The 24,812-nt window shown below is 33.4% G+C and overlaps 3 protein-coding genes across 4 annotated transcripts; 2 read left to right on the plus strand and 1 right to left on the minus strand.

Moving 5' to 3' along the window:
- Positions 1 to 1,586: 1,586 nt before the first annotated feature.
- On the minus strand, positions 1,587 to 5,537 carry LOC143626840 (polyadenylate-binding protein-interacting protein 11-like). Its single transcript, XM_077096794.1, has 10 exons — positions 5,321 to 5,537; positions 4,858 to 5,237; positions 3,904 to 4,056; positions 3,734 to 3,806; positions 3,531 to 3,643; positions 3,371 to 3,430; positions 3,250 to 3,297; positions 3,083 to 3,151; positions 2,466 to 2,527; positions 1,587 to 1,811 (listed from the first exon to the last, which is right to left on the minus strand). The coding sequence occupies exons 2-10, from the start codon at positions 5,173 to 5,175 to the stop codon at positions 1,754 to 1,756; spliced, it is 954 nt and encodes a 317-aa protein (XP_076952909.1). The 5' UTR covers positions 5,176 to 5,237; positions 5,321 to 5,537; the 3' UTR covers positions 1,587 to 1,753.
- Positions 5,538 to 13,223: 7,686 nt separating this feature from the next.
- Positions 13,224 to 18,346, plus strand: LOC143628427 (serine/arginine-rich splicing factor SR34A-like). 2 transcript variants are annotated; one of them, XM_077098033.1, is made up of 14 exons: positions 15,237 to 15,325; positions 15,446 to 15,794; positions 15,972 to 16,090; positions 16,596 to 16,661; positions 16,766 to 16,840; positions 16,929 to 17,058; positions 17,179 to 17,225; positions 17,310 to 17,367; positions 17,445 to 17,494; positions 17,588 to 17,644; positions 17,792 to 17,865; positions 17,936 to 18,007; positions 18,122 to 18,164; positions 18,257 to 18,346. In XM_077098033.1, the coding sequence occupies exons 3-14, from the start codon at positions 16,004 to 16,006 to the stop codon at positions 18,269 to 18,271; spliced, it is 774 nt and encodes a 257-aa protein (XP_076954148.1). In that variant the 5' UTR covers positions 15,237 to 15,325; positions 15,446 to 15,794; positions 15,972 to 16,003; the 3' UTR covers positions 18,272 to 18,346. The 2 variants fall into 2 exon arrangements, with proteins under 2 accessions (XP_076954153.1, XP_076954148.1); XM_077098038.1 differs by lacking the exons at positions 15,237 to 15,325; positions 15,446 to 15,794 and adding an exon at positions 13,224 to 13,273.
- A 1,526-nt stretch (positions 18,347 to 19,872) lies between these two features.
- On the plus strand, positions 19,873 to 21,906 carry LOC143626849 (large ribosomal subunit protein P1-like). Its single transcript, XM_077096801.1, has 3 exons — positions 19,873 to 19,972; positions 20,038 to 20,253; positions 21,727 to 21,906. The coding sequence occupies exons 1-3, from the start codon at positions 19,904 to 19,906 to the stop codon at positions 21,778 to 21,780; spliced, it is 339 nt and encodes a 112-aa protein (XP_076952916.1). The 5' UTR covers positions 19,873 to 19,903; the 3' UTR covers positions 21,781 to 21,906.
- Positions 21,907 to 24,812: the final 2,906 nt, after the last annotated feature.

Raw genomic sequence — 24,812 nt, forward strand, 5'->3', positions numbered from 1 at the left:
AATTACCCATGGATAGCTATAATAAATGAGATGAGAGATTAGAGAATTAAAAGAGAAATTATAACCCATTTCTTAAAATTGGTTTGTCACATGACCCATGGATATGCCAGATAAATAAGACGAGAAATTAGAGAATTGAAAATGAAATTATAACCCAATTGCCAAAATTATTTTATGAATGAGATGATAGATTAGAGAACTGGAAAGGAAATTATAACCCATTTGTCAATATGGTTTTGTTTCATAACCCATGGATAGATAGGATGAATGAGAAGAGAGATTAGACCTAGAATGAATATGGGATTATCACATCATCCTCATTATTTTTTTATTAGTATAGTTAGATATATATAATATACATTAAAATTTGGAAAGATAACGAAAATGAATTAGTTGATAGTGACTAAATTAAGTTAAAATATTCTTATAAACATTCACTTTTTTCCACATATTATTTTTGGGTATAAAGTATGTGAAATTTTAGCCTATGAAAATGTAACATGTGTTCATACTAGACCAATCCTGAGAATTTGTAGTCTTTATTGAGCCGAAAGAAAAAATGTTCTTAGGCACTAAATTATATAAATTAATTCCGATTAAAGTTATAATAATAAACATAATAAAAAATAGTGTTAAAATATACCTTTTTTAATTTTGTTTTTATAAGGTTTCATATATACATGTATAATAGGCCCTCGGATACAAGGCATCGGCCGGCGGTGTGGCTCGCCCTCTTTGGGGTCGACCTTGGTTCAAATTGTGCGAAAAATACGTTAATGATGACTCATTAGATGGAAATTACACCCTGAGACGCTATTAGGCGTAATCTTAACCCAATAAAAGCACGTATCGAGATCTTGTTCGTCCAGCTCAAAAACATAGTTTGTATATTATGGGGGTGTTTGGGATTCCTTATTTTACCTTCTTATGACTTATACACTTAAATCTAACTTTTCCAAACACTTTGTAACTTATAACCTATAAATTACAAGCTATAATAGTTGTGTTGTTCAGTGTTCAACTGTTCAGCAATTTTGATTATCAACTTCTTCATTTTCATGATTTTCTGTTGAAATTTTTTATAAATATGATGTATATTTAACTTTATAACTCTTTAATAAAGCAATTAATTTAAATTTTTATTAATAAATAACATAAATGCTTGATAAAAGATTAATTTTATATTTTACATTGAACCATTTTAAAAACTCCAATACAGTAACAATATTTTGTATAATCATTTTCTTATAAATCTAGTAATTATTTAAATCAACCGGCCAATACATGATAAGCATATAACATAAAAAAGATATTCAAAGGAGTTAAAATCATTAAATTTATTGTTGTAACAATTAGTATTGCACTAAATTTGATGTTTTGTTTGGAAACAGAAAGTGTGTAATATTAAAACATCAAATTCCATTGTATACTAAAACATATAACTTGAAACCAAATTATTGATTTATTTGACTTCAAAACTTCAGACTTAATCTAAGTTGAAAAAAATAAATAAATAAATAAAAACAATTATAAAGGTGCATTATCATAAAATCTTGATAAAAAAAACATGAAGGTTAAAGAAAATATAAATAAAAGTGGAACATGAAATTAACTAAAAGGTTAATAATCAATCTCAGACTCTTATGCATAAGACAGGAACTAGAAACATAAATGTCATGAAAATGTTTCTAACAGTTTCTCTGTATCTATGCATGTATATATAAAGGAAGGACCATATCCATTAAAAGCTAATTCAGTTCATAGTCGAACGGACCGCACGTGGCCTCACCGGTGTCTTTGACGGGCTCACCCTGCATCAAAACGGGTCCAAATCAGAAGCATTTATCAAGGGAGAAAATGGACGGGTCAGACAAGTTGGGTTGACCGTAAACATGTTTTAATATTTATATTAAGCTGATTTTTAGAAGTAAATTAACCAGCTTGTAAATAATTATTGATTTTAGCAACCGACCACATTTTAACTGATTTTAATGTATATGGGACATCGAACGGCACATATGCAGATTAATGCTTACTGAAAACATAGTAAAAAAATAATAAGAAATATAATATTCTTTAAATGTATTTAAAAATAATACATAAAAAATCAAATCAGATGCGCATGACATAAACCGTTAAACACCAAAAATGACAAATAACATGTCACATAGGTATTTATCGAAAAATCAGCAAAATATGAAAATGTAATACGGTTTCTATTTTGTTTATAATTTAAAGTTGGTTACTAAAATCAGTAAAATAGTGTCGAGTTTGTTTATATATTGTGCGGTTTAACCTTAAATATACACTATGGACAAATTTCGACCCATTTGCCTTGTTTCCTTTAAAGCTTTTTGTTTTTTTATTTTATCCGCTTGACCCATTAAAGATTAAACATAACCTGCATTGGCCCGTTTATAAATAAACGGGTTGAGTAGTAAAACGACAGAAAAAGACCACTCAACCTTATTGGCAATGCTCCCAGCACAGCGCCACTGCAGTTCAGAGCTGCAATTGCACTCTTGGCCTGTAACAAAATATAAAAAAAATACCTAAACTTTTAAGAAAATATATCTAAATCCAAAATGTAACTTTCACCTTTTTGTCATTGTATGCAAAAATGTTAATTATTTTCCTCGCAACATGCTTATATTTGTCAACCAATTTACGTAAGTAACCTTCTATAGCAGGTAAATGGTGACGTGACACCGTCACGTCGTCATATTACCTGCTATAGAAGGTTAATCACATACAGTGGCAAACAAATTAAAAGTATATTACATATAATGCAAAAAAGAAAAATTTAATTGTTTTCTTACGTATACTGAAAAATAGGTGAAAGAAAGTTATGATTTAGTATAATAAACCCGAAAAAAAAATACAAGTTTTGTGTATTAACCACAATTTGATACGATTCGAGATTTAGTATGGCCTACGTCACTAGGGATTAATAACCAAGTTTTGTGTATTATATATGTTTTAAGCATCTTTTATAAAGCAAAATAAAAATAAGACCAGAATGCTTCAAGTTATTTCCTTTTTTCAGCAACAAAAACGCGCTAAAAGTATCATGAAAATTTACCATCACAAACTCAACAAAGGCGATACGAGTGGAGTGATTATAATCCCCAAGCAACCTCAAGCGATAAACCTAGAAAATAATAAATTCCACAACGTGCGGTTAAAAATTTTAAAATTAACTTATAAGAATAGATTTTTTGGACTTTTAAAAAATGGGAAGCCACATACCTCGCCACAGAGTGTTTCAAAGAAGAGTTTGACATCTGCCTGAGTAACCTGATTAACAAAAGTAAATCCAAAATAATATAATTGTCATACGCGTTAAAGAAAAGAGAGTAAATGAATTTACCTTCTTATCAATGTTAGTGCAGTAAATAGTTCTTGCACACATTTCCCGCTCGTCTTCAGACTATAAAACACAAATTTTTTAAAAGTCAAAATGTGTTTCATAACTTATTGAGGTCAACTAAAGTCAAAATCTTGAAAAGTCAAAGGCAAAAGAGGATCACCTGGGGAAGAAAAGTTGGATTTACGGGTGCGATCGCGGTTTTTGAAGGCAGAACCCTAACAGGATAGTACCCGAGCATAGTTCCACTAAGAGTCAACGCTTTCCTTGCACCTTCTGCAAACACAATACATACAATCACAAAAAATGGAAAAAAGTTTAAAAGTATTTACTCGATACTAAATGATAAAATCAATATTCACGTACCCTCATCGGTAAATTCTACAAATGCAAAATGAAGAACGGAATTAGGGTCACCACATACACGACAATCCACAACCTTAAATTTTCCAAATTAAAAAAAAAGGTCAGATCTACACGAAATCAGTCGGTTTCTAGTTATAATATAATAAACTCACAAACCATAACATGGTTACCTGCCCACAATTAACGAAGAGAGCCGCGAGTTGTTCTTCAGTTACCTGCTGATCAATATCAGACACGTAAACCGTTCTTTTAATCACATCGTCACGTTGCGCCATGCTGGTTCGACTATTCATCCTTCTTTTTCCATGACTAAAATTCCCCTTCTGGTCATTAACATCATAAATAATAAGCAAACTTACAAGTTAATAATCATAACTTATGCTTAGTTAAACTGTTATATGCGTTTTGAAAACATGATCATTATTTTTTGTGTAACCACGAGAACCCGTTCTGGTAAACTCATGGGCCCACAAATACCCTGTTAACCAACGGGATCAAGTAAATTTCAGTTGGATAATCAGTTGTACGTTTGTAACCAACACAATATGATATGCAGTTTGGATAAGCATTTTCCAAACTGATTCTCTCACCCTAACCTCCAAACAACTGATAATCAAGATAATTAAAAGTGGAAAATCAAGATTGTTAAAAAAATTAATACTTCATATTATAAAGTTTATAATCAAGATTATTGCAGTTTTTTTTCTATTCAAACGCCCGCGAATCAAGATAACATCAAGATTGATAAGAATTCATAATTTATAATCAGTTTATTTCCATCCAAACACCCTCGATCAAGATTACTAAAAGCCGAAAATAAAAATTTTAAAACTTTATATCTTATAATCAAAGATTATTTGCAGCTTGTTTCTATCCAAAACACCCCTGAATCAAGATAACATCAAGATCATTAAAAATTCATACTTTGTAATCTCGATCATCGCAGTTCATTTCCATCCAAACACCCTCAATCAAAATTACTTTACTAAAAGTGGAAAATAAAATTTTAAAACTTTATAACTTATAATCACTTTGTTTCTATCCAAACACCCCTAAAACAAAAGTGGAAACTCAATATCATTAACAAAATTTATATAACATATATTATATATAAATATATATACCCTTCTTGTAGGACTGCCATTAGCAAACCCATTGTTATTATTAGTTTGCACCAAGAAATTATTAACAGCAGCATAACCAAAATATGCAGCTGATGACGTCAGCAATGCAGGTCTTTGATTTGGTATAAACTCTTCAGCCATTGGATTAAGCTTTGACAACATCTCTTCCAAATCCCTCATTTCTTTCTTAAACCCATCACCACCACCACCTCCGGTAGCCGCCGGCGGCAGTGACGTCATCTTCACCGGTGGCTGATTGTGATGGTGGGATGAATTTGTTGACTGGTCAACGTCAGACCCATTTTCAACAATAGCCATTTGATCAAGAAATTGGATTCAAAGATTCAAAAGATCAAATCTTTATGATCTGGGTATTGTTTCTGTTGATCAAGATTGTAAAATAAATCAATAAAAAATCAATAAAAATTAATAATTTGAGTTTTTTTGGGCAAAAAGGTGTTACCTCAAATTGAGCTAACAAGATCACACATTCACCAAGAATGAAACCGAACCCGTTTGTAATTCGGGTCGAATTAAAAAACCCAGAAAGGAAATTGTGAGTTGTGGTGTAAATGTAAAGATTGAATCTTTATGGAAATTGATTTATCCGTCAATGTTGAAGAAATGAAATGAAGGCATTCAATGTAGCACAACACCACTTTATTTTTTCTTCATGGTTTTATTTACTTTTTTATTTATTGGGTTTAATTATTAATATTATTTATTTAATTGGGTGTAATATAATAATGACAAAAATTGTGGGATCATCATCCACTCGGACCCGTTTTAATCATGGAAAGTTTTATAAAAAGATGATTTTTATATTCAGATTCTTTCTTGTAATCGTTAGTGTAATGTGGTAGTTGGGTTAATAATAATAATGTAATGTTAAACCTAAAATTACAATTTTTTGGTTTAATAGTTTTTTAATTGGTTTAACAAAAAGTGTATAACATGTGTGTTTACAATACTTACAAAAACTGTTAGTTATGTGATTTAATAATCGTGGAACGCTTTTTAGCATGTACGACTGTATATAGGAGTATGTGGTGTTGTTCGGTACGGTTTACGGCTAAAACCAAACTGAAAATGAAAATCAAGATTTCGGTTTTTGGAGTTTTTGAAACCGTTCAGTTTCGGTTTTTCGGTTTCGTTTTGGTTTCGATTTGGTCTTGGTTTTTTCCACTTAGAGCTTGAAATTTTAGGCCGAAAAAAAAGTTGGGCAAAAAATAATGAATTTAGTGATAAATAATTTTGTTAATTGTAAAATAATAGACTATTATAAGTTTGACCAAAAATACTTGAGTTACATATTTATTAAATTCTTATAAATTAATTAATATAAAATATAAAGAAAAACAAATATTTAGGAATTCGGTTATGTTCGGTTTTTTCGGATTTTATTATATGCAAAACAAAAACCGAACCGTTAGTTCGGTTTTAAAAAAATATAAAACCAAACCATGGGTTTTTGTTTCGGTTCGGTTTTTGGGTTGCGGATCGGTTTTTTCAGTTGACTGTGAATGTGATAGCTATTTGTTTTAGTTTGACAAAGAATATAAAACTTTAAATGGGATATAAATTTATGACAGATGCAATGTTGTATACATTTGTTACTAGCATCTAAGATTAGATCGTCAAAACTAAACCGCGTAACTGTCATGTCATGGCGTGGAAATGAGATTACGTTGAAAAGGTTTCCTACTTGCAATGTGAGGCGGGTTCGAGTTCTTAAACGGTGAGTTTTATAGCTAAAAACTTCTTTGTATATCCATATTTATTAAATATCATGTTTTCCAACCATTTAATTAATTTTCTTAACTTTTGAGGCTTTTATGACATTGAGTTATAATTTCTTATTCATGTTGAAATCATTCAAGATATACTTTTCGGTATTCATATTTATTTTGTCTTCTAAATTAAACAAGGTTTTTTTTTTTTTTTTTTTTTTTTTTTGCATTTAGCCAAATTAAGATAGCAGACTCTGAGAATATTCCATAGGATCTGGGTAATCATCTTATCTTCTTCTGACAAGTAAATCTATATCAAACAAGTTACATATGTTTCATGAAGCTTTAACTTCTCTAAATAACTATCTTACTGTCAAATTAATATATACCACATGCTTCCAAAATTGCACACTTGCTAACATATGCTTGTGGATGTTTGGAAAGTGTCATCATGCCTATTTCCAAAATTGCACACTTGATACCTAAAATAAGGTAAAAAAAGGAAAATGTTGCATACAAATGAATTCAAGCTTTAAAATTTCATGCCACGTATGAGATTGATATATGTCACTTCATGTCAAATAGAAAGAACTAAACATATAAGTATAACCAAGTAGAAAGAAGCACAATCAACATGATAACTAAATCCTAGGCTAACACTGAACAAAACCGAAAGGGCATCGAAATGGAAGAATCGAAATAAAAAATAAGAAAGAGCAGTCAAGTTACCTCAATCAATCGACTCCATATTCTTCGGCTTAGATTCTTCCAGTTCAAGCAAAAGGAGCTAAAGACGAACGATCTGATGTTTCGGCTTGTAGAGGCTTAGGAAAACGTTGGATAACTTTTGCCTCACCAAACATATGAAGATGGTCTTGCTTAAAGATCGTTTCACCTGAAGGGTTGGACAAAACTGTGCTAGTTTCGTCTTAGTGAGTGATGCGAAAGTGAGTTTCGCATAAGCGGCATATAGACAAAGTCTCTTATATGACATAAATTTGTCGTTAAAAAATGATAAATTTATATTTCGGGAGAAAAAATAACCTACATAATTAAACATGATGCAAATGGACGAAAATGATCGATGGAAAATCACTGTAGATGCAGATGATGATGAAGATTAATATTAAGTAGTACGCGAATATATATGGATATTGTAATCTTAATCGCTCTCATGACAACTATTGGACCAAATTCGGTTGGCATACTTACATATCATATACACTTGATAGTTGTCGAACGAGGCTATATACAATCATACACGTTTTCATACATTAATTAGTTTACTGATGTATCAACAAATAATTTTGAAAATGACAAAGGTAGGCAGGCTACACAAGTTCTTTTAGATGTGACCTCTTATTGTGCAATAAGTTATGTAATTATGTACTTATACATCAATAAGTGAATTAGTTTAGCAACAAATGTATAACCGTATTCAAACTCACACAACTATAAATTAGTGTCAATGCTCAAGATAACTAAAAAAACTTAGACTACAAAAAACATAAAATTCACTATTTCGATGGCGATGGACAGGGAATGAAAGATGTGGTTAGAAGTCTATTATTTTGAAATAAGTACTCTACGTACATATCCCTGTTCACTATGGAAACCGAGGGTGTCATAAGAGTTACGTGTAAAGTCATGGATTCGTGTATGCTCGATCTTCCGTTATTGATTCACATTAGTTGAAGTTAGATGTTGGACGCAATTTAGTAGAAATATATAACTAATAATCGCCCTATCTTCACGATATCGATATTTGCTATCATGGTATAGTAAAAAAAATAAATAGTAAACCCATTTTTATAAACTTTTATATGTTATAACTTATATATTCTCATGACAACATTATGTAATAAACTGGTCAAAGTTGTGATGCTAATAAAGTCCACAATGGTATACAGTAAGTGTTCATTTTCAATGGTTATGTCACTCATGTCATGAGTCGTGACTCGTACCTCGTATTAAGAATGATTCCTAGGATCTACGTGGCTAAGGGCACGGACAATTGACTTTTATACTAGTCATACTAGTCAAATACATATTGTTGTATTTTATCTCTCACACCTCATTAACAACTAGTTGGTCCAATCGTTCGAGCTAAAATACAAAAGGCAAAGGCATATATACGGAACAAAAATACATTCTGCGAATATTGATGAAGTATCAATCACAATAAATACTTAAATAGTGACAATACAAAAGATGATGTTAAACTAGGTGGTGATAACATGAGTTATGTCGCAGATAATCACTTAGTAAATTATGATGTATTTTTTTAAATAAGAGTAAAACAAAACATATGTAAAATAATAAATTAATAAAATATAAATGTAAAGTTAATAAAAAAATAAATAATAAAAAAGTATCACCATGTGGAAAAAATTTATGTCGAAACGCTATTAAAATAAATATGTAACAATGATAACGTTTGAATTTATAAATCGCCATATATTAAAGGTTGTATCGAAACATTTAAGCAACTTAGATGATTGTATTGTTGTACTTTGATAAGCTGAACGTTATCGTTTTGAATAACATAAATATTAAAATGTATATAAATATAAGCATGTCGCAATAGCGTATTCGAAAAAATAATGTTATAGAACATCGAATTATAAAGTGTATAAAAGAAAGGGTGTTATTTGGTAGCATCTTAATGTTTCCATTAAAATACTACATTTGAATCACTAAACATTAAGTGTGTTTGGCAAGTGTATTGCTACTCTATTACACCATTACAACGAAACAAGCACATACATATATCTTTTCGATTATACTACGACTTTATTTTCTAAATCTTTCTTATCAGTGATCCTACAACATATATATCCAAGTATCAATACCGTTATACCGGTACCATAACAAATCAAATCAAAATCAATACGTGTCAAACCCTCAACAAGCCCAAACACATACACGCCTTAGGATATGCGCAATGGGGCGATTTGTCATCAATACGTTTTGATGTTGAATTAACTTAACCGGCGGGGGGGGGGGGGGGGGGGGTTACAAAGAGCTACAACACCACCACACTTCTAAAGAAAAAATTTTAAAAAAAAATCCCAATGTCCTATTAATGGAGAAAGGTTCCATTTTTGTCATCATAAATAAAAGTTTAAAAAAATGTCTCTTACAAACACGTCTTTAACGTCGTGTTAGGTCTCAACGCGTCTTTCATGACCGCTTTGGCCACTAAACGTGTCTTTCACAACTTGCTAGTCTCCAACACACGTCTTTCACGACCTGTTAGCCTCTAACGCATCTTTCACGACTTGTTAGCCTGTAACGCGTCTTTCCCGACATGTTTGGCTTATTAGTTGTTTTTTTTAATATTACATTATTGATCGATGTCGAATGGTCAATCAAAAACATTTATAAAATACATTTACTAGCAATGACAAGTAAGATGTCGAATCCATAGGGAATCAGTGGAAATGCAAGTTTGACTCGTAACTTATTAATTATTAAATAACTTATTAATTATTAAACTAAATGGACAGGCGATGTTAAGCAGTTTGAAATTAATTTAGTTGTAAACCAATTTAAGAAAATAGTGACTACACTTCAGATTCGGGATATTCGATAAACTGACTGACAATTATTTATATAAATCAGAAAATCACATAGACATGATTCGTGTATTAGAATAGATAAATGATTACTAGACACGATAGTTGGTTATGATGATTCACATAACTTAATCCGAAGAATTGACGCAACTTAACACGGTCTACTTAATTACCAGTTCATTTATATAAAACTTAGCATCTATCAGTGAGTAATGGTAAACGGTTCAATGATGATAAGAACTTAATCCTAAATATTGATGACCACAAACCAAATAATTGATTATAAACGAAAGTCCCAAAAACACAACTTTTTAATCAATTCCAATAAATATATAGATTCAATTAACCAAAATATTAATCAAAACTGAATCCCAATACGTGTATTGTTCATAAAAATAATCAATTCATATGCAAACCCTACACCTAACCTGAAGCGGTCACAAGTGGTTTAGCCTTGACTCTGCATCACAATTGACTCGAATATGGATTGGAAGGATAAAACTATGGATGATTTGGTGATTGAGAGGTGTTAAGATGGTGAAGAATTGCTCCAAAGTTGTCATTGGTGGCTAGGTTTTGAAGGATATTCGACCTAGGGTTTAATCAGGCTTAAACATGAAAGAAAATAACCAATATAAGAAAACCAGTCAGACCCGGCCGTAGCCTACGGCCTGGCCACCGTAGCCTGCGGTATAGCCATAGCCTAAAACCTCTAGTCACTGCCTTACGGCGTCTACAACACCAAAACACCGTTTTCTCTAAAAATCTTCATTGCAACTCAGTTTCCTCCCCGTTTGCGGCCACATCTTCGTATTTCAATTCTCTATCATATCTTATATCATTACTTTCATTTCCACTCCACCCTAAATGCTCCAAATAGCTCATTTAAGCTCTGATCACCTGTAAACATGAAACCAATCAAAGTACTTGTGTTCGATACATATAAAAAAATAAACACACAATATAAAATACTTAAAGCACACTTTTTCAACCACACGTCAATTATTGCAATTAAATATATCCATATTTGAATTTTCTTTTATAACTTGTAACATATAAATTTATATATAATTTCAAATATGTCGCTGAGACATGTTTAATTTTTCTACATGCTGTCATAAATTTTACTCAAAACCGAGTGCCAAATTGATATCGAAATGTTCAATAAATGCATAATAAAATTTGACCAGACTCATTTAAGTAAAGTTTATACCAACATGTAGATAAAAATAATCATGTATCGACGATATATTTGAAAATTTGTAAAACTTTATGCATTACAAGTTATTACAAAACCAAATTTGAGCAAATTAATTATGATAATGTAATATTAGAAAAAACAATTAATATGGTAAACATGTCGTGAAAGACGCTTTAGAGGCCAACAGTAGGGGTGTTCTTCGAGTTTTTCGGGTCGGGTTCTTCAGGTTTCAAAGTTTTAAATCTTGACCCGAAACCCAACACAAATATCTCACGGGTTTTCGGGTTTGGGGTTTTTCGGGTTGTGTTAATCGGGTTTTGAGTACCCTAGAAAACAAAAAAATAAAATCTACAATGCAAAAATTAAAACATGTTATTCTTCGCTCGTAAGCAAAATAATCAAACAATAAACCAACAAAACTTGATTAAAAACAATCAAAGAGTAAAACTAACTCGAACCATAATCGTCTTCAATTGGGCGTGATTTGGTTGTTCGGTTACGATTGCTATTAGTAATAAACGGAATACATAAATTAACAATAAACAATCGATCTATAATATTTGTAATGACAACAATCGATTAGGACCATATTTTGATAACGTTAATGGCCAAGACTAAGCCTATTTGTGACACCCCGCACTTTTACATCAACACCGTAAACCCAAACTTCGTTATCTTACACGTCATGCATAGCATTTACCCGAGTCATCCACATGAGTCTGTTGGAATGCGTTGGTGATTAATGTTGAATCATATATGTTTAAATAACTCGGATATAATTATTATGTGCAAGATGAGTTTTTGTGTTACATGATTTAGTATATTATGCTCGCTTAACCTGCTTTCAGTTGTCATGTAAAAGTAATATATCAAGTATGTGTTTATAATATTATCTATATGAAATTACACGTTAAATGATTATGTGCTTAGTTCGTAGCTTGTTATGTGAAATTTCGATCAATGGCGCGTAACTTCTACGTTTTAAGTTTTTATGAAGTATTAGTTACAACATAACAACGAGAGTTAACTTTTATAAACTTGGACTAACGTTTTAGTCATAACGTTTCGTTATAACCCGGTTCATTGTTAAAAAGTTCGTTTAAGTCAAAAATTGATTAAACAAGGACCATTCTTGTAATTTAGATTATATTTATATTAAATAAAATAACCTAAACCCTAATTCCTCCTAACCAGCTGATTACGATTGTGAAACCCCAACCCAACCTTCATCATCTTTAATCAAGCCAACTAAATGCAATTGACGGTGTTTCTTGATCATTCATCAATTCTACATGCATAACAGTAAGATTGATCTTTAAATTTGAGACTTAAATAATGTTTTAAATATTTGAATTGGATATTTGGTATAACAAATGAGCTAGATCCTGATATGTCACACGCCTCGTGGTTAGATTCCGTTAGTCAAAATTTGAGGGCGTGACACTATTATACCTAAAAATATATTTAATTTCAAAATTAAAAGTTTATTCGGGTTAACCCGAAACTTATAAATCAAACCCACGAACCAACCCGAATTACTTCGGTACGAATTCGGGTTAGTCTTTTATCGGGTTTAGGTTAGTTCGGGTTCGGGTACATATTTCATTTTCTCGGGTCGAGTTTCGGGTTTCCGTTGGTCAAGAAATACGCCTGTTAGAAGGCAAAAACAGGAGACGCCTATTTCGCATCGCTTAATTCCAATTCCATTCAGGTATTCAATTCATCATTCACCAAATAATAATATCATAAATGTTGAACAAATCATCGTTAATTCTGGCTTAATTTTATCTTCTCTTTGAATCTCAACATTATTATTATTATTGTTTATTATTTATGTGATTTTACGTTACAGCGAAACAATCGGAATCAGAAACCCTAGCCGGAGTTATTATTCACCGTCATTCAAAGTAAGAACAATTAACTATCATATGTTAATGTATGTGTGATTATTAGACCATTTGTTAACAGTTAACTTGTTAATTTGTGATTTTACCTATTTTGTCGCTAGGTTTTACTTTTGAAACCCTAATTTGAAGTTATTGCTTATATAGTTGACTTATTGTTATTATTGTGCATTAGTAAGTGAGCCGAGCCGAGCCTGAGCTTGACTGGGCTCGAGCTTGGCTCGATTAACTTACATAGATCTCGAGCGCGGCTCATTTCGATCTCTAGTTTTAAAGCTCGAGCTCGGCTCGTGAGTAGTTTCTCAAGCTCGAGCTTGGCTAGTGAATAGTTTTTCAAGTTTGAGTTCGGCTCGTTTACTATTTATTTTTTGTAATTAACTACTTTTTTTTGTAAGGCTGTCTACATCTTACCCTCCTCAGACCCTACCATAGCATTGCTATTGGTGGGATATACTGAGTACGATGATGATGATATATTTAAATTGTTATTTTATATATAACATATTTTGCATTTATTAGTTATTGTTTTCATAACATTATATATATATATATTTATTATTTAACAATATTATATATATATACAAATATACATTATAAAATTTATAAAAGTATAGGCTTGTTTAGGCTCACGAGCTGGCTTGAGCTCGAAAAGTGAAGCTCGGCCTCGTTTTTTAAATGAGCTTACTTTTAGGCTCGAGCTCGGGGCTTGTTTAGGCTCGGCTCGATTGAGCTTTTTAACGAGCCGATCTCAAGTAGCTCGCGAGCGACTCGGCTCATTTGCACCCCTATTTAGTATCACAATTATCTTGATACACATGAAGGAGATGCATGAATTATAGTTAGGGTTGGGATAATAGGTCAGGCAAGACCTGTTAAAGACACGAAGCAGGGATCGGTTGGGGTTGTTTTTGGGCTAAAACCGAAACAAAATCCGAAACTTTTGTTTTGAATTTTTAAAAACCGTTGGGTTTTGTTTTTTTTTTTTGGTTTTTCGGTCTTTAGTTTGGGTTTTTTTTCTTCAGTTTTTCATTTGAGCTTGAAAGTTTTGTGTTAAAAAAACTGGCCTAAATTAATGAACTTGGATCTAAATTATTTTGTTGATTAATAATTAATTGATTATTATACATTTAGATTTTAGGCTAATGTATTTGAGTTTTGCATTTTTAGAATTTATATAAATACTTCCAAAGAAAATGAAAATCTATAAATTAGGTTTGGTTCTCAATTCTTCAGTTTTTATTACACACAAAACCAAAATCGAACCATAACTTCGCTTATTTACAAAAACAGAAAATCAAACTATCGGCTTTTGTTTCAGTTGCACACCCCTACACGACAAGATAGTTAATTGTGCCATTTTTTCCAAACACGAACACAAACCTATTTGGAAATAAGTTACACAACACGACCTGTTTATGGACACAATAAATATCCCATACGTACTATGTAGTGAAAAAAAAGTTGCCAAAAGTTCATAAAAGTCTTAACTAATACATAATCCTTAACGTACTTGAATTAAAAATTCAAGTATTTGGATACAAATTTAACTGTGTCTTGAACATGTTGACCTGTTTAAGACGTGAAACCTGTTGAGCTCAAACCCAAGCTTGTTTAACTCCGCGTCGTTTCGTGTCGTGTTAACAGGTCCGTGTCAGAAATTGGCAGCCTTAATTATAGTCAATTGAGAACCCCTTTTTAAGTTCCGCCTTGAAACTTCCTGAAAAAGAACCAAGTGGTGAGAGGGTGTTTCGGTGTCTTGAAACAAATACATAATTATTTGAATTTGTTGAATATTAAGTGCCAAAAGTAAGGCTCCTATTAAGTTATTAAAAATTGAGCAGCTGATATGACTTATCAGTTTATGTTCACTTCAAAAATACATCACTGAGGGATGTTAAAAGTGATAACCAGGGTGGACATTTCATAGCTACAGTAAAACAAGTGTCAAGAGCAAGGTAAATACACTAAACCATGGTAAATTTACATCATCTTATGAATGAGAGGGATCTTAAAAGTGATACTTGGGTTGGATATTTCACAGTACACTAAAAACAAGTGTTAAAGAGTAAGGTAAATACTCTAAAATGGCAGTTTTACATCATTATATGACTGAGGGATCTTAAAAGTGTTAACTGGGGTGTATATCTCACAGAGTTACAGTAGAGCAAAAACAAGTGTTAAGAGTAAGGTAAATAGATTAACATATGATAATTTTACATAATCTTATGACTGAGATGCTTTGTTTATGATAGATGTCAACCGCTTGGACAAGTATGAGCTTTGGAACCATACATAGGGATGTAAATGGGGATTTAGGGAATATCTTTTGGAGTTGTGGTTAAATAAAATATAGTTGGACCTTAAATTTATTGCCAAAATGTATATCTGTGGAGCACATTGGCGCTTATGAGCAATTTAGAGGATTTGGGAATTTTATTTCAATGTATTTTAGCTTTGGAGTTTCATGGATTGCATGAGCATTGGAGCTAATGAATCACTGCTCATCATGAGGAGTGCTCTTTTGGTTTGCTTCATGTTTTTTTTTAATTCATTTTTTTACTGTAACATACCACATGACAGTTAAAGTTGTGTATACGACATACACGGCACACTGGTAGTAGTTATAAACTAGGAAACATCACTTCATGATCTCTTTGTGATTCTTGTTTTTATAGGTTTTTTATTTATTTAGTTTTTGCAGTTTTCGGTTAGCTGTCTCTTTGGAACTGAAAAATGAGTAGCCGTTTCTCACGCATGATTTATGTTGGGAATCTCCCTCTGGATATAAAAGAATGGGAAGTTGAAGATCTTTTTTACAAGGTGCCTGTCATTTGTCTCCTTGTATTAAAATTAAAAATTCATACGATTGTTTTCAATTTCTAGTCAAGTAGTTAAACCACCAAAATGTAAATTACTTTTTCAAAAACATTCCAAGGATGCACAGGGTTTAGCCGTTTATTTTCATCGTCTTGGCACTTCAATAAAAAAACATTTATCAGATATCATTTACAATGCTAACATATAGGATTATAGGATCTGTTATATACTTGTATTGCATAATACAAATTATATACCTGTCACGCATTTGCTGTTTGCTTGCGCATCCGAAGATATTATGGCAGCACTCACTCAAGATTTTTAAATAATCTCATTTTTACAAGTCTTACAGTCCTTGCTGGATTAAAACTACATTTGGCCATTGTCATTCCTGTTTATAGCACAGGAGTTTTGCATATTACGAATCTGAAATTTTAGTATGACATGTTAGTTTTTTTAAGCTGGAAGATATATTCAGCATACTTAAGTTGGTTTTTGCTTCGTGCAGTATGGGCGCATATTGGACATAGAATTGAAGATTCCACATCGTCCTCCTTGTTATTGTTTTGTGGAGGTAACTTATTGTAGTCCAACTTGATTCTCTGATTGTATGACATATATGTCTGGAGGAATGAAATTCGACAATAATTAACTGCTTGATTTTGTTTAAATTTGTAGTTTGCGAACGCTCTAGATGCTGAAGATGCTATCAGGGGCCGGGATGGCTATAACTTTGATGGTTGCCGCCTGAGGGTAAGTTATTTGTTTTTTATCGCTACAACTTATGCTATGTTTTTATTTTATTAAAAAGTAAAAACCTTTGATATGCTTTGTTATGCAGGTTGAGCTTGCTCATGGCAGTCGTGGACAGTCATCCTCAGGTGACGGCCGTGGCAGCTATGGCGGTGGTGAACGTGGCCGTGGTGGTGGTGGTGGACGTTTTGGCATTTCACAACGTTCTGAGTATCGAGGTGCTTCTTGAGATATACATATATAGATTAATTATAAACTATAACTTAATGATTGCATTTTCTCAATTGTATTTTTTGACAAGTTCCCTTTTCTTGTTATCTTATGTTTTTTATGTGCAGTTATTGTTCGAGGGCTACCATCATCTGCTTCTTGGCAGGATCTTAAGGTATTGTTGATGTTTAATGCTTTTAGCTTTTTTATATTTTTGTTTCTCTGATAACTGAAATGAAAACGTAACATTTTCTCCCAGGACCACATGCGTAAGGCTGGAGATGTATGTTTTGCTGAAGTTTCCCGTGATAGCAAGGGTACGTGTTATAACATTATTATAAATTTACTCTTATCAATTGCATGGATTTCTTTTCTAACAAAAGTCCATATTCAGGGACATTTGGTCTTGTTGACTATACCAACTATGATGACATGAAATATGCTGTAAGTTGGTTAAATATTATTTCAGAATAGCTATAGCGTGTTTAACATATTTATTTACTCCATTAAACATATGTTGTGCAATTTGTATCTTAGATAAGAAAGCTTGATGACACCGAGTTCAGAAATCCATGGACAAGAACGTACATTGAGGTAGTTTTTCTTTTTCCTAATATTAGCATGGCGTAAATTTAATAGGTCAATCACGATCACGGTTTATTTTTGTTACAGTAACATTTTAAGAATCTTTGAACACAATTTTAAAAGGTTGTATGCATTAACATAATGTTTATTGTGCAGGTAAGGGAGTATGATAGGAGTCCTTCTAGAAGCAGAAGCAGGAGCCGTAGCAGAAGCAGGAGTCGCAGCAGGAGGTATTAAAAATTATTATTATTTGGTTGTTTTATAACTCGATTAATTTTTTAATTGGCCTTTTTTTTGCAGCAAATCATTGGAGCGCTCCGTGTCAAAATCACCACCAAAGTCCAGATCAGCATCTCCTGTGAAGTCACCAAGGTAATTTTAATATAGCTTGCACACACGTATGCACATATATAACACAGGGAGATTCAAAAATTCAAATAGTATATGCCCGTGACCAACTCGTCATTTTCTACAACGTTGGTGCAGGGACAGGTCAAGGTCAAAGTCAAAGTCAGAATCGCCTCGTAAGGTATGGCATGCTTATTTTCACGCATGCTATGAATAAAGTCGTGTCACGTCTATGATATATTTTTATCGTATCTTATTTTAATTTATTTTCAGGTGGCAAGTCCTTGAATCAATGATAGCTCCATTTGCGTTTTGCAGCCTATTTATTACGGATTAATATGTTGTAGGAACTTATTTTCTGAACCGTATGTAATGTATCTGTTGGTCTTGTTTCTTTGTGCTACTTATCACATTTTCTAGTTGTGTTTCAATCAGACTTAACAACAAACTTTTGTTTGTTTATGTTGAAGAGGTTTGTATCACATTTAACTATTTGTCTAGAAAAATCGAGCACGACAAAGAAACCTATAAATGTTTATGTTCGAAGGTATGCTTACATCGTTGCATCCTTAAATGTTTAGGCGTTTTTACTATTGTTCATGTATTCATGTTTGTACGTTAAAAGTATTTTTTGTATTTATTATATATAGTATAGTAGCTATACCTAAGTTGAATACACACATTTTTATTCACAATATTGTTTACTATATTTTTATTCATATATGTTGTTTCTATATTAGTTTAAATTGACTGCTATGAACAAGGGTGCAAACAGGCCGCCTATCTACAAGCTACTCGAGCTCGGATATTTAAAAAACTCTAAATGACCCGAGTTTTTTTGAGCTCGAGTGGAGCCTTGGAAGAATTCCTTTTACTTATCATGCATGTGCTCGTCTCGTGTATCGGAAACAAATTTAATCTTGTCTAGCCTGATGCAATTTTATCTTTTATATTTTGTGGACTTCAATGTATTTGTTTCCACTACACATCTGAGCTTGAGCCGGGTTTAGGCTCATTTAAAGTTTTTTTCAAAATATATAAATATATCTAAAATTGTATATTAAGTAGTTAATAAATAATAAAGAGCCGAGCCCAAACTTAAAAAAGCCATATTACAAGCAAACTCGAGCTTCTGAAAGAAGAGCTCAAAATGACCTAATTTGCGCTTGAGCACACGTAAGTCAAAACGAGCTGAACTCAAGCTTAGTCGAGCTCAGACTCATCCCGTTTACACTCAAATGTGCAATCTACAACTTAACCGTGTAACTAAATCAGCTAACAGTATAAAGAGGTGCAAAACAAACCCGGAACCAGACCCCCCTCCCCCAAAATAAAAACAAAACAAAACAAAACAGGAATCGCTTTTTTATATCCGATTTTTTACTACCCGAACCCGTACTCGACCCTATATGCAGGGTACAGATAAGTTATGCATTTCAGTACCGAAACTCGTAAACCGGAACCGGTTCCATACCTGAGACAAGGTATTTCAAATACCCGATTTATGCCCGAAAAATACCACAAATCTACCCCAAAAAAGTGCAGCCTCTTAGAAAACTCAATCTATACCCGAAAAATACTTAAAATACGGGCTTTTTCAATACCTGTAAATAAGGTATTCAAATTCCCGCTTCTATACGTGACTCAACCCGGTGCATAGGGTGTTATTTTTAGAGACAAGACCCAAAACCAAAACCGAACCCGACCCCGTTTCAGACTGAAATCGAGTAGATGGATAAGATATGTGCACATTATTAGTGAAATTAGGCCCAAAATGTTATTTGGAGCTAAAAAACAAGCCCAATATTATCGGAACCCTAAATATAAACCACCTATATAAGACACACACACACTCCATTTCACCTCGTTTATTCATCCACGCCGCACAATACAATATCACCACCAGATCTCCCCGTACAAATGGCGGTTAGCGAGCTAGCTTGCACCTACGCTTCCTTAATCCTCCACGACGATGGCATTGCAATCACCGTAATCATCATCATCATCATTATTATTATTATTATTAATTTGTAATGATTTGTTTTTGAAATCAGGCTGAGAAGATTGCTACACTAGTAAGTGCAGCAAACGTGACAATTGAATCGTACTGGCCTAGCTTATTCGCAAAGCTATGTGAGAAGAAGAATTTGGATGATTTGGTAATGAATGTTGGAGCTGGTGGAGGTGGTGCTGCGGTGGCTGTTGCTGCTAGTGGAGGTGGCGGCGGTGGTGAGTCGGCTGCTGCCGCTCCTGCTGCTGAAGAGAAAAAGGTAATTAGTTTGTTAAATATTTTTTTCAACGGTTCGGTTTTGAGTAGATCTATGCTAGTAAATATTAGGTTGTTGGTTTAGATAAACTTAGATGGATTTTAGTTTATGCTAGTAGGTTATAAATAAAATTTATTTTAAATTAAGCACTTTAAGATTGCAAATAGGGAGTTTGATTTAGGGTTTGGTATGTAAAGTGGATGTGGCGGTCGGTGTTGCAAAAATCCTGACTGGCGTTGATTTATTCTCGACTAATTGCTAGTCTCCACTTAATGAACTAGTGAGATTCTATCCAATTTCTGGTCAAAATGTGTGGTGTGTGTATAAAGTTGAAAAATACGTATAATAATGTGTGTGTGTTTATATATGAAATGAAGCTTAATACATTAAGGTCCTATCTGGTTAGTCTTGATTAAACCAGATTAACCGCTAGTCCCTTCTCTACCGCCAGCGGCCAGACTAGCGACAAGCAATTTTTACAACACCGGTGGCAGTAAGAACTAGGGGAGTAAATGAACCAATCTTGTGCTTGTTAAGGCTTGAGCTTGACTCATTTTGACTAACTAGAGCTTGGTCCTCTTTTTATAAAACTTGAGGTTAGCTTGTGAATAAAACTGAAAAGTACGTATAAAAATGTATGTGTGTATATGAAACCTAAAATTATACGTTAAAGTCCTATCTGATTTAGATTAAACCGGATTAATCGCTAGCCCCTGCACTACTGCTTGATTAGCGACTAGCAATTTTTGCAACACTGTTTGCCGTATGAACTAGGAGAATAAATGAGCTAATTTCGTGCTTTATAAGGCTTGAGCTTGACTCATTTTGACTTACCGGAGCTTGGTCTTCTTGTTATAAAACCTGAGGTTAGCTTGTGAGTCAGTTTTATCAAAACTTAGGCTAGGTTTTGGCACCGCTTGTTTATTGTTTTTAAAAAGCTTGGCTTGTTTAAACTTTTTTAAAAAAGCTTATGGGTATTTTTGTCAATTTCATAATGTACGATTTTATTTGCTTTTATATATACTTTTGAGAAAAATTTTAATACATTTAAGTTGAGTTCGATCTCGAGCTCATGTACCACCTTAAAACTGGACCCGAGATCCTCTGTGCAATATAAAACTTAAAATAAAACTGTTAAAACACTTGATTGGATTAAGTGAGCTTCCTATGCTAGGCTTGAGCCCGGCTTGATAACTAAGCGAGCTTTATTTGAGGCGTGTGCTTGGCACATGTTTTATAAGGGTTGGCTTGTTTCGAGCTTTTTATGAATTAGGGCTGAGTAGTTAGTGTGTTTCTATGCTCGTTTGCACACCTAGTATGAACAAGGTACTGCCACACGTGTCTGGTTGTTTTTGCAGTTTATTGAACAATGGCCAAAGTAGAAACACATAAGAGAATACTACAGCAACAGACTTACAATATAAATGTTAAGCATGATTAATTATTAAAATTTTTTTGGTTTGGTAATTTTTGCAGGAGGAAGCAAAGGAAGAGAGTGATGACGATATGGGATTCAGCTTGTTCGATTAGTTATTTTTTGTTTCAGTTTGTAATGTTTGTTTTACTAAATTTTGAGTACTTATTTGATAATTATATTTTGTTGTTGAATTAATCAAACAAGTTACTTGTGGGACAAATTGAAACCAGTGGTTTTTATCTGTTGTGTGCAATGTGCATGGTTTGGTTTTAGTTACAACTGAACTGAAACCATGGATTAATATATATTTGAGTGTTTGCCCCCTGTGGTTTGTCAAACTAGCACGTTTGCCCCCAGTGGTTCCGAAATAGCACCATTGCCCCCTGAGGTTGTTTTTTTAGTACCCGGGTGCCCCCAAACATGAACGTCCGTTAGTTTTCACCGTTTGGTGTCAGAAAGTTAAGGTATTTTCGTCTTTTAACATTGAAATGATGGAACGTCACAGTCAGTTTCACTTATACACATATTTCCCTCCGATTCTTCAACCCCCACATTCTTCGATTTCTTCACAACTCGCACCGGTGATTTAGGGTTTTGATCGGACGAGAATCTTCTTAACTCATACCAGTGAATCTTTGTTTGAACGATGGCTTGGAAATTAAGGAAGAAATACTCTAACCTTAACCCCCATATAAGATATGGTAAGGTTTAGCACCTTCTTCAATTGCGATTCTTGAAAGGCTGGAATCATTAATTTCAGTTTAAATTTTGCTGTTTATATGTTTGTATGTGTTTGTTTTTGTTTTTTTGTAACAGTTGGACAACCTAATTTGTTCTCTGTACGAATAAACTATGGTGGTGCATTTAGGAACTTTCCGGGTAGAAGATATGCTAATGGTAAGGTTGCATTTATAGATGATGTGGACATAGATGCGTTTTCTGTGATTGAAGTCCATTGGATGTTGCGTGAGCTAGAATTTTTTAAAGATGATGTTCCGCTATATTATCATTTTCAAATACCAGGTAAAGATTTGGATACTGGTTTAGTAGCTTTAGGCAGTGATGTTGATGTGCTTAACTTGTCCAAATATGTGGCTGAAAATAAGATTATTAACTTGTTCATTGAAGAATATAAATCTGATGTGGATACTTATTTGAAATCACCACAATCAACCCTGGCCGTGTGCAAGTGTGGAAAAGTATCCGTTGTCCGAACATCGTGGACCGATAACAACCCTGGCCGTCGGTTCTACTCTTGTCCAGATCCGGTAAGCATTTAGTTTTCACAAACCTCTACAAGTCCGGTTTCAAACGTTGTTTCTCTTTACAGGAGTTTACATGCCCTGGATTTCTAGGTTGGGCTGACCCGCCTATGTGCCCACGGGCTGTTCGCATTATCCCTGGACTGCTTAGAGCAAGAAACAGAGCTGACCAAGAGAGGGAGGAACTACAAGCTCAACTAAGATGGAGGAATGCTCTTATACTACTACATACTTGTTCAAATGATGAAATATACTACTACATACTTGTTCAAATGATGAAATATCAAAACATGACATAGTGTTAACAACAAAATGCATAAGCAACATGTTTAATATCCACCCTTAATTCATACCAAAATGGTGGCAAACATAAGCCGCAATAGTTTTAGGTAGTTTTAGACAACAAGACATCTACTAATGTTTAATACAACCAAGTAGCATAACAAAACAAGTTTAAGTAATATAATCAAAGCAGTTTCAACTAGCAGGAGCAGCTCCATCATCACCTAGCAAAGCACCTAAAACAGAGTCATCACAATCCATATCAGTAGCAGTTTGACCAACACTTTCACCACCATCCCCAGCTACATTCTTATGTTTTCCGCAACCTCTTGAATTGTGCCCTTTATCACCACACATCTTACAAGTTACAGTGCCACCCTTCCTTGTCAATTTTCCAGCAACTTCCATATTATCTTCAAGCTCCACCTGGTCCTTTCTTCTATTCTTCCTAGGCCTGCCTATTTGTGCTCTATGAAATGGTGCAATCAATGTTGTTGGAACCTGACATTTTGGCCATAACTTAGGACCATTCAGTGGCCCAATCTTGTACTTGTAAACTTCTTTCCAAGTATCCATAAAATAACATGGATTGACCCATGTCTCTAGTGGACCAACTTCTTGTTTGTGAACAACCATATCCCAGTTGACAGCAACAACATGCTTACATGGAATTCCAGACAATTCCCATCTCCTGCAAGCGCAAACCATTTTCTCCACATCAACTGCATATTGACCTCTAGTCCCAGTTACCTGCCACCTTTTATCACCACACCACTTTACAATGCAACTTGGTGCATTTTTCTTATTTCTCTCTAAAATGATTGTAGCCTTTGGTGTTAGTGGACCATTCCATTTATCTTGTGCCTTCATCACATTGATGATCCTTTTCATCAAGTATTCTCTTATAAATTCCAAGCATGATATTATAGGCTTCTCTCTCCCATCAACAGTTTTTGAATTCAAGACCTCACACATGTTGTTGAGTAGAACATCACTTTGTGCTCTTCCTGTTCAATTATAACCAAAACAAAAAAGTTACCTCATTGAAACCTCATATTGATTAAGAAACATTTGAACAACAATGTACCTGTGAAATGAGACCTACTCCAATGTTGTGGTGGAATACCAGCCAACCACTTATAAGCTTCAATATTAAATTTCTTCAACTCTTCCATTTGTTCAATAAAGTCAGGAACTATTTGACAATTGCATAAATTAAGACAGATCTAACCTTGAAAGTACAATAAAAGTATTAACTGCATAAATTGATTAAGTTACCTGTTGTTGCAGTTGCACATGCCCACAAGCAATCCTTGAATGCTTTGCCTCTCCACTTTAACTTCATATTCTGGTGTATATGCCTAAGGCAAAATCTGTGTTCAGCAGCTGGGAATACTTGTGCAAGAGCTGGAATCAAGCCCTATTTAGAAGGAACATAAAAGATGTTAATTAACAATTTATGAGACATAAGGTTAAAAATAAGACAGATCTAACCTTCTGTCTATCTGAGATGAAAGTGAAATTGCTGTTACTTTGTAAATCCAGATCATCTTGAAGGCATTCTAGAAACCAGGTCCATGAACTTTTGTTTTCTGCCTCTG

This window comes from Bidens hawaiensis, unplaced genomic scaffold (genome assembly GCF_021521415.1).
Source record: "Bidens hawaiensis isolate Kalapana, Puna unplaced genomic scaffold, B.hawaiensis_p1.1 tig00000458_1, whole genome shotgun sequence".
Taxonomy (NCBI): domain Eukaryota; kingdom Viridiplantae; phylum Streptophyta; class Magnoliopsida; order Asterales; family Asteraceae; genus Bidens; species Bidens hawaiensis.